Source organism: Microchirus variegatus (genome assembly GCF_963457635.1).
Source record: "Microchirus variegatus genome assembly, chromosome: 22".
Classification (NCBI taxonomy): domain Eukaryota; kingdom Metazoa; phylum Chordata; class Actinopteri; order Pleuronectiformes; family Soleidae; genus Microchirus; species Microchirus variegatus.
In genome coordinates this window covers 10,606,306-10,621,297 of record NC_139823.1, presented here as the reverse complement: position 1 = coordinate 10,621,297, position 14,992 = coordinate 10,606,306, and the positions used below count along the sequence as shown (strand labels likewise).

The window sequence follows — 14,992 nt, the reverse complement described above, 5'->3', positions numbered from 1 at the left end:
TAAACATGATTTGCAGTCTGCAAAAAAATGTTTGTAATGCAAATATTATGTCTGTACTGTTGTTGTTGGTGAGTTCAGTTCGTTATATGAACATTATTCCTGAGTCTATGTGACATATTAAGAGGATTTTATGGCGTTGCTTTACATTTATTACATAATGCACCTTTAAACTTAACCTAAACCTTATTATAAAATTGACCTATAAACAGATCTTTTAAGGCATGGTCCTCACAAAAATACTCACACAAACACTAAATGATCACTGGATAGATGATCACAGAGTGCTAGTAAGTGAATGCCATCTACCTAACATGCAAACCCAGACGCTCATAGAAGAAAAACTTCATGAACATTGTAAAAAAAAAGTAATAACTGCTCTGCTTTACCAAGCCAATTCAATAGTACTCGTAAAGAGCTATGTCTACTACTGTCATGTACATAAAGACACAAACACTCAAAGCGCCATGGGTTGCCAGACCACCAGCGCAATCACCTACAAAAACAGAGCACACATATAGTAGTCGAGTGCAACTTCTGTCAGAGTCGTTGATTCGTATCACTGCGCATTTTTAAATAGTTATACTGAAATCCTGGCCCTTTTGTAGTGGGTATATCATGTCGACTACATCACCGCAATAGCTACTTGAATTTGTTGCTATGAAATGAAAAATACTAATTTAAACTTAGATTTTTCAGGAAATAAGAACATAAATGGCATGGGAAGATATAACACAGTTGTGTTATCAAGAACGAGAAAGCTTGAAACACATGCAACAGTAATTTAAGTCAGGGCTGCATCTGCATCAACAAGTCAAAGACTTTAAGGTTTATGGTCTTAACCAATGTAATTTCTCCACTTAGGACCAAGTCCAGGTCATGAATATTTCTAAATCTGGTGAGATCGTGAGAGAGAAAAAACTACTAAGTTTGGGAAACTCACCAATGCACGAGCCGTCGATCTCCTCGTACCCAATGCTGCAGACGCATTTTCCCAAGGGAACCAACCAATCACCGTCAGCGCCGCAGAAGAGTTTTGGGGTGTCTTTTTCTTCCGCATGGTCAACGCATGCCCCCCTCACCTCCACCAATGAGGAGGAGTCCACGCGAGGCACTGTATCTGGAAACGAGGCAAGGTTCCTCAGCGTAAACGGACATTTTTTATAGTAAACCCTCACCGAAACCAAGGCAATGCAGGCTCCGATGTCCTGAAACGCCAGATAGAAGCCCTTCCTGGTCATGGGCCCCACCTCGCGCACCTCCGTGTTGAGCTTGAGGATGCGATCGCCGAGATCCATCTGCGTGAAGCTCTCGTCGGCGGCGATGGTGTCGATCTTGGTGTACTGCACGGGCTTGAATTTGACGCCGTGAGCTTCGTCGATCTCGTGGTAGAAGAGATTGAACGTTTCTTTGCAGGTGCCAGACACCCACGGAATGGAGTTGCAGTCCCGCAGGGTGAAGCGAAGCTCCACGTAGATCTTCTGAGCTGCCTGCCGAGAGATCCAGTTGGAACGCAGCCAGTTGTTCTGGTTGGGCTCCATCACATTGCAAACCTGGAAAGTATGGATGGGCCGGTTGTGCTCGTCCATCTCTGTGATGGCATCCCACTACAGAGGGAATAAAAAGGAGGATTTGGCAAAGAGGAGGGAGAGAGAGAGAGACAAAAGTAATTAAACAATAAGATCTTAGTCTAAAATCCCACAAGACAACAGTTTTAAAAGTGACACGTGGACAGAATAAATGATATCCTTTTGATTGTAATTTCATGAATATAGATGCTGTCCTGATTGTGGCACTACACATTTTTTTTTGCAGTCAAGGACATTTTCTCCCTGAATGACACATGAATAGTTTTTGTTAAAAAATAGACACAATGGATGTGCGCAAACAACTTCTACTTGTTCTGACGGTTTGCACTTGTTTTCACCCACTGTCTGGATGGGAAAGTCATCCACTCCATAGCTACTGATGTCAAATTGTGTTGTGTTTTTTTTTTTCTTCTTCTCAGTTTGCAATATAGTGGAAGTGAAGACTGAAATAATGCAGACTGAAATAAACCTGAATAGACACCGGAAAGGAAATGCACAGAAAGCACAACAACACAAACAAACAAGCGAGGGGAGGCAGGGGAAATAAAGGTGGTTTGAAACGGCGGCTGCAAGTTAGACTTAGTATAGAAAGTCAAATAACCTACAGCTTTATAACTTGTGTTGGGTCTATTCCTATAATATTATAGTATATATTTTTTTTAATAATTCTGGCTGGAAGAAACAGACATATCGATTTAAACATATTGAACCCGATGTTTACATTATCATAACTTATTTGGAGTGAATCAGAGATGACTGACAATAGCTTTATTCTAAGCGAATCTCCCAAACAAGGAGGAAACATACTGTGTAGATTTATAAAAAACTCGTAAATTTGTTGTATTTTATTACATAATGTTAATTTGCCAATAATTTACATGTTAAAGCTTTCTTTGGTGTAGTTAAGTCTTTTTAGATTTACTGACATGTTGATTCGCCAATTCAAAAATACACATCTTGAACATGACTTTTTGAACTGTTTTTTTTTTTTAGATTTGCTCGGTTCTGTCCTGGTCGGATGACTCTTTGAATGATGTCAAACTCTAGTTGGTCATGTGACCAGCCAGCATGGCAGCTTGAGTTACTTATCCCTGTGTTGATCTAAAATAAGGTAATGGTGGTTTTAAGCCCCCTGGTCCTGAACTGGTCTGTGGGTTTTATTTATAGAGTGGGGTCCGGCATAATGGACGTCTCCAAAACCACCTTACATCAACCTCCAAGAATCACTTAAAATGCAGCACTGGGACTTCCATACCAGGTGCGGTATTAGCCTTTCACGCTTCACACTTTACCCGATATAGACAGCTACATGTGTGTTTTCATCAAATCACAAATGAAACGATCTTGGATGAGTCTAGTACAATTTGACGTGATTTTAATCTTCCTAGGATAAACGCCCTCAGACTTGCAAGCTCAGTTACGAAACGCCAAGATATTATGCCAAATCCAAGATGGCCGACTTCCTGTTGATTTGAGGTCATGGTGTCAAGAGGACTTTCGTTCATCTTGGGCCGGACAATGTTCCCACCAAATTTTGCAAAATTCGGCACAACTAAATTTCTGCCCACTCCATAGTGCTTTGACCTGTGGGGGGCACTGCTGAGCCATTTTGCATTGGTTTTTCGCAAGTCCATTATTTTATTGAATTCTGATGTGTGTGGCTTTTTTCATCTGTTTTTCATGCACGTCTAACCCTAACCCTAACCCTCCTCGAAGAACAATAGGGTCCTTGCACCCTGTGGGCTCGGCCCCTAAATATGTGAGAATATTTTCACTAGATTAAAAATATGGATTAAAATGCAATATAAAATATAATAGCTAATTAACAGAAACTTTAGCTTTACTTTGGGGATTAGGGGGCCCTGTGATGGACTGGTGACCTGTTCAGGGTGCACCCCGTCTTTAGCCCTATGTTAACTGGGTTTGGAACCCTAACCCGCGACCCTCATGTGGAGGATAAAGTGTTAAAAGATGGATGGACAGATGGATTTTAATTATCTAAATCTATCTCTTTTCATTATTTATATTGTATTTAAACTTTATTTCAGAAAGCAGCTTTTCCACAAAAACAGTCTGGAGAGTTGCTCGAGCTGGTTAATGTAGCAACACTATTTTTGCCCCGTAAGATTGCACATTTAATAAGTGGATTTGCACTGAGCTAAACATTACCTCTTGATGAGAGCAGTAATCAAAGTCTAATGTTTGCTCATTATCCTTTTTTAATAACATGTTCTAATTCAATCATCCAAAGACGACAGGCTTTAATCTGCTCTTCCCTTGAGGTGCAATTGGAGCATTACAGTCAAAGCAAATTGATTTTGATTAGACGGGATATTGGCCATCACGCCTCGTACGAGCATCGCCGCATTAAAAAAAACAACAAACATCTTTTGATGACAGAAACGCTGTCAATGTCAACATGACGGTAAACATGAGTTAGTAGACTGCTCACTCGTGTGTCCATCATTTCAGCAACAAAAATGCCTCGTAAACATTTCAACCCAATCTGACCAATTGGATACATATTTAAAGCTAATTTGCTTAAAATTAAATTTTTATTTGATTGATTAATCTACATATAGGCCTACATGTTCACCTTGATAGGTCGACACATGCTTGGTTCTAATGCAAACATGCAAACTTAACTGATTTGTTTGTCAAATGCACTTTCACGGAGGCTCAGTAACTGCCACACTGTTATTTAAGCATTCAAAATGATTCAATTACATTTAATTACGATGCTGAATTAAACAGAATACATAATTATATTTAACTTTCTTTATTTATACGCTTATATTTATTTTTCAGATTGTGGACTATACCCGCTCAAAAATAAATGATGATGGATTTTTTTTGCAAACAAACAATTAACTGAGAATAATTGATCTCGAATGAAAATAATTGTCAGTCGCAGCCTCATACAGATACTCGGTTAAATCTGGAACTGGCGCCTGTTCCTTTATTGAATGTGCTGATTCAATCCAACCTTCGGGCCTTTTTCAGCGTGATTTCATCACTTCGTCAGCTGTTGACCTGCAGGGGAGTTTGCAGGAGGAGGAGGAAAGATGCATCAGCACCCTTGGGCTTTAAAGACTTTCTTTTAAGCATGGTAAGCTCTGCAGCTTAGGAGACTTACTAAAGAAATTGATATTCTACGAGAGAACGCCGTGCCTTAGTTTAAAAGAAGATGTTTGACATTGTATCGCTCGAGACATGACTTGAGGTTTTTTTTTCTTAAAGTCGTTGTGAAAATTCAACGAAATGAAATGCAGCACATCTTTCTTCAAGGTTTTAGTTACAAGTTAGGATGGTGATACAAGGTTCATTCACATGCAAGGAATACTGAGAAAGTGTATTTGAGGAGCCCGACGATGAATGCATTGAAGATATGGTGCGTATTTGAGGATATGAGGATTCCTGGAGCAACAACGAGGAATATTTTTAGTCACTGACAGTTATTTCCGGTTTAGTTTAGGACAACATATTGTGCCGTCATAAAAGTTAGTGATATTAAGTGTCGGAATTAAACTTTATGTTCCTACAACAGATGCTAAAGACCAACCAAGCGAGTGAGATCCTAGTCGATCGCAAATCAGTGAGTGACTTTCACTGTACTCAACAACTACGTAACACACACACACACACACACACACACACACGTATTCAGGTCAGACATAGCCCTCGGTTTCTCTGGATACTATCTAACATCTCAGTATAGAATCGAATAAATCCTTCCCTGTTTGACTACAATCTTAAATAGGAAAGTATTGAATCCGAAAACGGACAAAGAAAGTCTGAAAAGGTGGAGATAACAAGCGCGGCCAGGGTGTTTGTGTTCATCAGCGGTCACAATGGAGCCGCTAACATGAGGATGAAAACAGAGCTGAAGTGCCATTGTAGATAAACGGTGGCTAGAAAAGAAGTCAGAGTGATTTTGTGCCCCAGAAGGGGGAAAACCATCCACAGTGATAGGAACACGTTGCTACTTGAATTCCCAACTAAAGCCACTCACAGTGTGATCTAAAGGCCTTGAGGACTTCCACATCTTCTCAGCGGGCTGATGATGTCAAGCAGCTTTGTGGTGGCAGCACTGCTGCTTTCTATTAACGAAACGTTAAGTCTTTTTTTTTTAAAACTCTCTTGCAAACAGAGAAATATTTCTCATAATTGGCTTAAAAGTAAACAGAACAACATTAGTGCAAGAGTACACTTAATAGCAGCGGTCAGACATTAATTAAAGCAGACCTAGACCGGAAGTTCCAATTAACGCTGTTTTTTAGTGTGTATCCGCGTCATTACCTCGTTTACAAAGCCCTGAAGTTTCTAAACAAACAGTTCAGCCATTATTGAGAACGCTGTGTTTTATTGTAATCTCGGGCTCAGCGAGATCTCTGAAAAAACCCGGTCTGGTTACGTAAACAGAGGTTCTCCTGAACAGCAGAACGTCCTGCTCCGGGCACTAGTCCGGGCACATCCGGTTGCGTACATTGAACCACAGAAGAAGAATAACGTCCGTTGTGGAGGTGTTTCATGAGCGACAGTGTCTTCTGACTCTGGGTCAGACTCCGGGTCAAAGGGACTGCGGTGGGGAGTCGTGACGAAACTATTTTTAAACAGTGTTAAAACAATGTTTTGATAATGAGTAGCAGTGCATCCACCATTCCAGAGGGGGGAGCTGCGCTTCTGAGAGCTGGTGTGCTAATTAAGACACTTCCCGGGTATTGGCCAATCACAAGACAGTTGGGAAGGCTCTACGCTGGCTGGCCAATCACAACACAGTCTGTCCTCTGGGTGTGAGATTTCAGTCTGAAATATCGCGGCTGAGGACATCGTCAGTAAGGAGAGATTTCTATCAGCTCATTCACAGCAACTAGGAGGTTTTTGACCATAAAAACAAGTAAATGTATGTAAGTAGACCTCCATAACTCACATATATGTGCAACAGGACCACTCTATGTGAGCTTTTATCCAGTTCACGGTGCATACAGCTGATTAATAATCCGTGTCAGTCATTGCCAAAGTAGAAATCTATAAACGAAGCCTCACCTGCCACCTCGCTCTCTTGCCATCCAACCTCAACATGTATAATTGAAAAAAAAAAGAGAGAGAAAAAAGGGTGAAAAAGGCCAGAGAATGTGGTTGATTGATTGCAGACTGAAACCAAGGCCTGTATAGGCCATCTCTCTTTCATGAAAGAGAGCCAGTCACTCCACTGGCCACTCGCCCAGAGGTGAGCTCCTTTTATTAAAACTGTGAAACCCGGCGCTCCATTGAGAGCCGCACTTTTAACTACGGCGTCATAACACGCTCCGCTTGTCCTGAATCGAAATTAAACATTTAGTGATGCTAAACCTTCCCGACAAGTGGTTGGGTGTGAGGTTGTTAAGAAAAAAAAAAAAAAAAAGAATTAAACACAATTTAAAAGTCAAATGGTCCTCTGGTGTGAATGAGTGTATTATGACCCGCTATAAAAGAATTACTTAATAATTACGTTATAGGCAGAAAATAGCGGGGCAGGTTCAGGACAATGGTTTACAATTAGATGAGCAGGAGATGTGTAATCGCTGTGCGTAAATGTTAAATGTCCATGCACACACACAATGGTTTCTTGCACATTATTTTAGTCTACCTTCTTCTACCTTAAAGGTCCCATATTATATCCTACTTTGCTGGTGTCCACAGGACAGATAAATCCTCTGAGGGTGGAAGTTTGTGTAGAACTCTGTGCTGCACTGTGGAGCCAAGAATAGAACTTTTCGCGGACTTCCGGTTTTTCGGATACCGTTGCCCCCTCGCCAGCACTCTCGCGTGTTTCGCCGACAAAGTGGAGCGCCGGGAGACAACAATTCTAGGAATTTAACCAATTTAGACAACATCGCATGTTTTATCTCCTGAACTTAGACTGAGGAGGACCACAAAAAAAATGAGTGAGTCATCTTTTTTCACACTTGGGCGACTGGTATGGCCTCCAGAGTCCCAAATATAAGGATTTAAATGATTAAAAAGTTGATTTTGCATAATACGGGACCTTTAACCAAAGTTAACACACCTTCCCTATTGCTATGAAAATCTTTGCAAGGCTGATCTTGGTTCATCTTAAAACCAGACTTGCACTCACATTGCTACACCCTGTCTTCTCCTACCTGGCCAGTGACCAGTTTAGCATTTAACACAATCAATCCCTTTGGACTGGTCACAAGTACACACTTAGTAAACTTGAGCAGCACCTAATCTGCAACACAATCCAGGAGTTTTTAATCAACATATTATTGAGTGAGTGGTGTCCCACAGGGCTGCGTGCAAAGCCCATTCCAACTACTGTACAACTCTACATGGTCCTATTCACACTATCAAGTTTACAGATGACCCGACACTGTCTGACCACAACAACAATGTTATGATTCACCCTAAAGCACAACAGATGCAGCACCTAGCTAATTAGTTTGCCAGTAACGCCATAAAAAAAACACCAAACAGAGCATTGTGGATTTCAGAAAGACCAAAGGCAGCACACACTTCATCAGGATCAACTAGACAGAGGTTGAGTTTGCCTCAAGCTTCATAGTTTGGAGGACTTACACAGGGTGCAGAGCCTCATCACGGACACTTTTTATTTTAGTTTGCCCTCTTCCACTCTGGTAGACACAACAGGCCTCTCTGTTCCAGTACGAGCGAGAAGAAGCACTGTTTCCTTCAACTGTTCTAAATTATAGGGCAGCTTGGCAACAACAAAAAGCACTAAAACATTTGAAATATACTGCATAAGTACATTTAACATTAAAACTGTAGTGTGGTTTGACACAGAAATACTCCCTTAGTCAGGTCTGATAGTATTTCTTGACAGGAAGGGCAGCATACACATAATATTGTTTCTTTTAATAACTAATATACATAATAACGTCATCATCAACAATAAACAATGACCTTAGTACTTTACAAAATTAAATTAAGTACCCATACAACAGCAGTGAATGTGTTAACAAATAATGCAAATTAAAGGAAACCACAACTGTACATAATGGACAAAATAGTCTCCTGAACTGTATCACCAATTGTGCATTGCAATAATAAATGTAAGCAAATAAATGCAGTGCACCTTATTATTCTATGGCTGAAATATAGTGTCCCACGGCAATTTTAAGCAGGAATCACGAAATGCTTTATGACAGGACTTGGCTGTTGTTCAATGTTTTTGGCAGAGAGGAATTCAGTGACATCACGGGGGCTCATTACAGCATGGGAGACTCGATATGAATGAATATTTATGGCCTATTTTCCTTTTTGTCCTTTTCCTCACCAGAGATTGGGGGGCACTGTGCAAAGTGCCCTAAAGCTTCACCTGCTTAACTCGGGGGGGGGGGTTGCAGCAGACACAATTCTGCTGCAGTTGCACACAAACACGCTTTGTGTCAGCAAAGTTGGGTGCAGGTGGGTTTTTCACTGATCCCTCGAGGCCTTTCTCTCTCTCTCTCAATTAAAGCTAAAGACTAAAAATAAGAAAACAAGTAGCAGACAAAACACCCACACTCAGCCTTTTAATTAAATTAATATATTTACCCATTTTGCTTTTTATCCGTTCTCACCTCTGCTAACATTTTCGTTACCGGTCTAATGTACTACAATTTTTTTCAGCAGAATTATGTATCAGAGAGTGACGATCAAAACAATCTACCTTGTTAAAGTGGAGTTATCAGTGCTGTCCCTGTCAGAGTGGCAGAATATGATCACTTCATTTAAAGGATCGGATTTAATTATGTTAAGTCCCTCTCATTATTTTTCCGAGTACCTACCAGGGTCCATTTGTCAACACTAGAACTTCATTACAGGGTAAAACTGGGTAATTGAACAAAAAGTTTACAAAAGACTTTTTCCTTTTGTCTCTTTCCTCACTTTATCTATGTCTTTTACCTCTACATTTCCTCTCTCCTTCCTTTTCCCCCTCTCTATTCCCATGTCTCTCCTCTGTTTGTCTCATCCTGTCTACCTGATGCACTCTATTTCGGGTTGTGTGTGTGTGTGTGTGTGTGTGTGTGTGTGTGTGTGTGTGTGTGTGTGTGTGTGTGTGTGTGTGTGTGTGTGTGTGTGTGTGTGTGTTTGTGTGTGTGTGTGTGTGTGTGTGTGTTCCCACTGTCAATGGGATTGAGAGATTTTTATTTAATCCAAGAGTCTCTGTCAGTGATGGATGAAAAACATCCACGGCTACCTCCCCCCCACGAACACCCGCGCGCACACAGAGTGTGCGAGTGTGAGTGATAGTAATAAGTATTAGGGAGATGGATGAAAGTCTTTGCTCACTAGGGGACTCGGTGTCAGCTCTTTGACTTTATAGGGAAAAAGAACAAACAATGAGAAGAAAGTAAAACAACTAAAACTGAGTGAGAGAAAGTGAGGAAAAAAAAATATATAACGCAAAATTCAATGAAAACTTCCACGACTGTTAATGATCACCGACATCGAAATTATGACTGTAAGGGGAAGGGAATAAAGTTCCCCATCCACCCCCTCACTGCACTTTTTGATATGATTCCATTTCAGAGACAATGAACAGCAGTTTTATATTGAAAACACAGAATTGTATTTTTGTACGCGTGTCTCAGAAGTTGGTCTATCAAGGGCTCTTTAGGGGGAACTAATTTAGGGGATTTTGTCAGTATCTGGCAACCTCAGATGAGTCACTGGCCCTCATTCATCAAACGTGAGTACAAACAAATGCGGGTGTGCTCTCTTCCATGTAAAGACTGCCATTTATCAACGTGGACATTGGCGTAGCATACGCGTCTGAAAGAGAGGTACGGGGCGGCACATTTAGAAGTGTCCTTCTACACTTTAAAGGTCCCATATTATGCAAAATCAACATTGTAATCATTTAAATCCCTATATTTGGGACTCTGGAGGCCCTACCACTCGCCAAAGTGTGAAAAAGATGACTCACTCATGTTTTTGTGGTCCTCCTCAGTCTAAGTACAGGAGATAAAACACGCAATGTTGACTTCCACGCTCACTGGGACGCCACAAGACGCTAAATTCCTGGAATTGTTGTCTTGCAGAGCTCCGCTTTGTCCGTAAAACACGCGAGTGTGCTGGCGAGGTCAACGGCATCCGAAAAAAAACCGGAAGTCTGCGAAAAGTTCGCGAAAAGTTCTATTCTTTGCTCCACAGTGCAGCACAGAGTTCTACACAAACTTCCAGCCCTCAGAGGATTTATCTGTCCAGTAAATACATGTTATATATGACGGCAATGTGCCTGCTAGAGCCTGCAAATGATCATTTTCCAAATGCTAACTGCTGTTAGCTCCCAGTAGCCTCTGTGGCTGATGTCATTTCCTGTCCCTTAAGTTTCGCTTAGTTTCAATATGTGAAGCTTCTCTTCTTGGTCGCATTCTGCATCTCAGCGTCATATACACAAGGGGCGAGGTCTCTAAATTAGGAATATATAGGGGCCTGGTATTCAAATTACCATATTTCTCACCCACCACAGGTGTATGTCAGGATTGGCTGACATATGCACGTTTCATGAAGATATTTGCACCTGAATCTACGCAGGGCCAATGCTTTGATTGTAGATATTTTTTAAGGAGGCAATTCAATTACTGAGGCTGTGTGGGATAATGGCAGGATCTGACAAGTGTTTTTATAATGGCACGTTTCAGCCCGATTCGTCGTGAATACAAAGCAAATAATGCTCATGTGCACTCGTGGATCGCGACTACACTGCTGCAGGAATTTGGATTCATCATTATATAACTACTATGGCGTTTTAGATTTAATTTTCATGTACAGCATGTGTTTTTATCTTCTTAGATATCTACTTTCTCATCATCAGTTAACGCAGCGTAAGATGCAACACCCACACACACACACACACACACACACACACACACACACACACACACACACACACACACACACACACCCTCACATACTAAATCAATAGGCACAAGTGAACAGCAGCGAGCAAATAAAATCCAAAGACTGTGCTCCTCTCATTCTTGCATCCATCACAGTGGATGTGCAGCCAGCAGGGTGAAGCCAGAACACCCATCTGTCATCCCCGTGGTGCTCTCGCAAAGCGACGCCCTGTTGGTCACGGCCTCAGTCATCCTCCAAAGATGGCCGAGGGCACTGAACATGGTGTTCAACCTCTATGATATTTTGAAGCCGACTGATGCAGGATTGATGTTTACAACTCATTTCCAGGGTCTTTACATGCTAATCTTCGTTTTTTTAAAGTCACCATAACACCCAAGTGACACAGATAGTTTCCTCTAGAAACACATTCTGATCATAGTGTAAAACATCTGAATATTAATGGGAAACCAGGGAGAGCAAGACTAATGAAATTATGTTAATTAAGTGTTCACATTTCTCCGAGGGTGTTTCTAATGGCAGGTTTACAAGACGGACAAGAAAAATACCACCACTTCACGAGAATTTCTTATCCATTATACACCGATCTGCCACATCAGTAAGTGCTGACAAACAAAGAAACTTCTAAACTTTATCCAACGCCATTTACAATTGAGACAGAACACTAAAGCTTGCAGGACAGATGAAGAACCTGCAGTAGTTGCCAAGTGCTAAAGCGGTTCAATAAAAAAACGGCAAAGGATCAGGGAAAGAAAGTGTACAGTAATTGTACCTTCAGCGTGTTACGCTGAGAGGTGTTTGTAGAGGAGATGCTGTTTACACGACTTAGTTTAAGTAGATTTTTACACGCCTAAGTCACTCTACAGGTAAACATTGGTGTCTTGAATAGTGGTGATTTGATTTGGGCAAGAATGGAGGTCACAGAACATAAGCCCGATAAGAGAACAACGTTCTGTGGTAAGAGGGAACCATGGCCTGTGCAATGTTTAACAGTTTTGTGATTGGCCAAAATATTGGGGGGCAAATTTGGAAATCCTTCAGAATCCCATAATCAAAAATGGATTACCACCATCGAGTGTGTGGTTGAGAGCATTTATTGTCATTCGCTGGATGGCGATATATCAGTGTTTAGCATATGAACATTCCCTGTTTAAGCGAGCAACTAGGCTATGCCAAGAAAACAATGCCATATCTGATGATGATAAGATTCACTGCTGCTACATCAAACACCTCCGAAGTAGAAGAAATGTTCTGGTGGCATAGAATGACCTATTCACACTTGGTTATTTAGCTTGGTTTGTGGGTAAATTGTAAAAAAACACTGCAAACAAATGGCTCCTGTTCGATTTGCACCCGAACGGCGTACGATTGCTTTGCCATTAGAACCAATCTAGGGGGCAAGCTAGGTACGAAAGCAGCCTAAGATGTAAAACTGACACATCTCCACTTTTTTCAATTTTAGTTTGGACAATGCAGTTCTTCTCGAAGCACCGAGTGAGAGGCTGCAGGACACAGAGCAAATCTGCCACAGTGCTCAGACATGAGAGGCGACTGACAATGGCAAATAAAACCTTTCACTTTTTAAAAGTATACAGCTCAGGTTGTTGCACTTTTTACCTTCTTGCAACAATGGACAATCTTTTGCCGACCAACCTGAATACATTGAGGGTACTGAGGGAAGAAACCAGCAAACAACAGACACAAGACTGAGGGAAAACAGGAAGGGAAAAGAATGTGACAACCACTCCATCAGCCCAGCGCAATGACCAGGTATATCCATCAAGATTCTGTTGATTCCCACATACCACATCTCATCAATGCAAAAATGAATTTGCGTTTTAAAGCGGACATAGAACGGAAGTTCCAATTAAGATTGGGTGAGATTTCAGTCTGTAACGGCGTGGCTGAAGAGAGCTTCAGTGAGGAGAGATTTCTATCGGCCAGTTTCCAGCAACTAGGAGGTTTTTGACCATAAAAACAAGTCAATGTATGTAAGTAGACCTCCATAACTAACATATATGTGTGATAGGACCACTCTATGGGAGCTTTAAAGTTACATGTTTTCCTTAAAAGAACATTAGAATGATTGGTAATAAATGCCATTGCCATAAATATATAAATCCCTGCATCAATTTAGCACAGTGTAATGACCATTACAGCCAGAATGTCAGAGATTTCTAACCTCCCAATGTGAAGTTAGAGATTAAAAAGAGTCCTCTCTCTCTAACTCTAAATTTAATAAATGTTTAACTTCTCACTCGTGAAACATTGCAGGCATTAATTCAGCAACGCCACAGTTTGATGTACATTATTTCAACTGTGTGTGATTTAGGAACGGCAATGTCCCGAACATTACATCAAGACATGGCTGTGTAAATTTGAACATTTTGACATAATATGCAGCCCCCAGAAATATATTGTAATAATAACTTTTAACGTTTTCTGTTACTTTTCAAACGTTGTCATTAGCAATGTATATTAATGGCTCTGAGTGAAAAACTCTTGACAGCTATTGGACAGATTGCCATGGTGTTTAATTGCCCATCTGGAGGGTTATCAATTCTGGTGTAGCACCAAAACTTTTTACACATGCCACATGTATTACTTTTGCCAAGGAGATTATGTTTCTGGCCGCATTTGTCTGTCTGTCAGACTTTGAGCACATTTGATCAGTTATTTTTGGGATGTCTTGGGACACCATTAGTTGTATTGTTTTAGCAACTGCATTAAAATTTTGCCATTGATTATTTTAGACCATGCTTGCGCTACTTTCACTCTGTCCCCTAACTGCTCTGCACACTTCCTACCTTAATCAGGGCTTAGCCCACTTCTTTTTTAGCATTGAGCATTTTGGGCGTAAAAGGTGCCATATGTAAGAATGTGGCCAAAAACGGTTACTACTTTCAAATTCAAAATACCCAGGTCTTTTAGGTTTCGTTTTCTGACGTTACTGGCAAACCGTGGTTGCTCGGCAGCTGAGACTCTACTGACTGCAACGATTGGTAGACGGCGGTAGGTGGCGCCACGTGCCAAAACATGATTTCAAAACATAAACATGATTTGCAGTCTGCAAAAGATTTCTTTTAATGCAAATATTTTGGCCGTACTGTTGTTGTTGGTGAGTTCAGTTTGTTATATGAACATTATTCCTGAGTCTCTGTGACATATTAGGAGGATTTTATGGCCAGTTGGTTTAGATTTATTACATAATGCACCCTTTTTTTACTGCTGCACCACACATGCTTAGCGCTTAGCTGAAGAAGTTGGTAGTACATGCAACAATGAGCAATTTACAGCACCACCTTAGCAGAAAACACGTTAGACTCTTCTTTTTTTTCCAACTAGTCACAGCGGATCGATCACCTGCCCTCATTTTGTTCTATCCCTCGTGTCCTCTCCTGATACTTCATGTCCTCCTCGACGACATCCATAAACCTTCACTGTGGTCGTCCTCTTTTCCCTCCTGCAGCTGCATCTTCAACATCCTTTGTCCAATATAATCACGATCCCTCCTCTGCACGTGAACAAACCATCTAGAT

At 41.0% G+C, this 14,992-nt stretch overlaps 1 protein-coding gene across 2 annotated transcripts in view; it reads right to left on the bottom strand.

Moving 5' to 3' along the window:
• Window positions 1–14,992, bottom strand: part of LOC310943050 (ephrin type-A receptor 6-like) — a gene marked incomplete at both ends in the record, with an annotated part of 165,300 nt that overhangs the window by 123,614 nt on the left and 26,694 nt on the right. For both annotated transcript variants that reach the window (XM_083908546.1, XM_083908547.1), the window contains one exon: window positions 941–1,604. In XM_083908546.1, coding sequence (XP_083764672.1) covers window positions 941–1,604 — 664 coding nt within the window. The remainder of the gene's footprint in view (window positions 1–940; window positions 1,605–14,992) is intronic.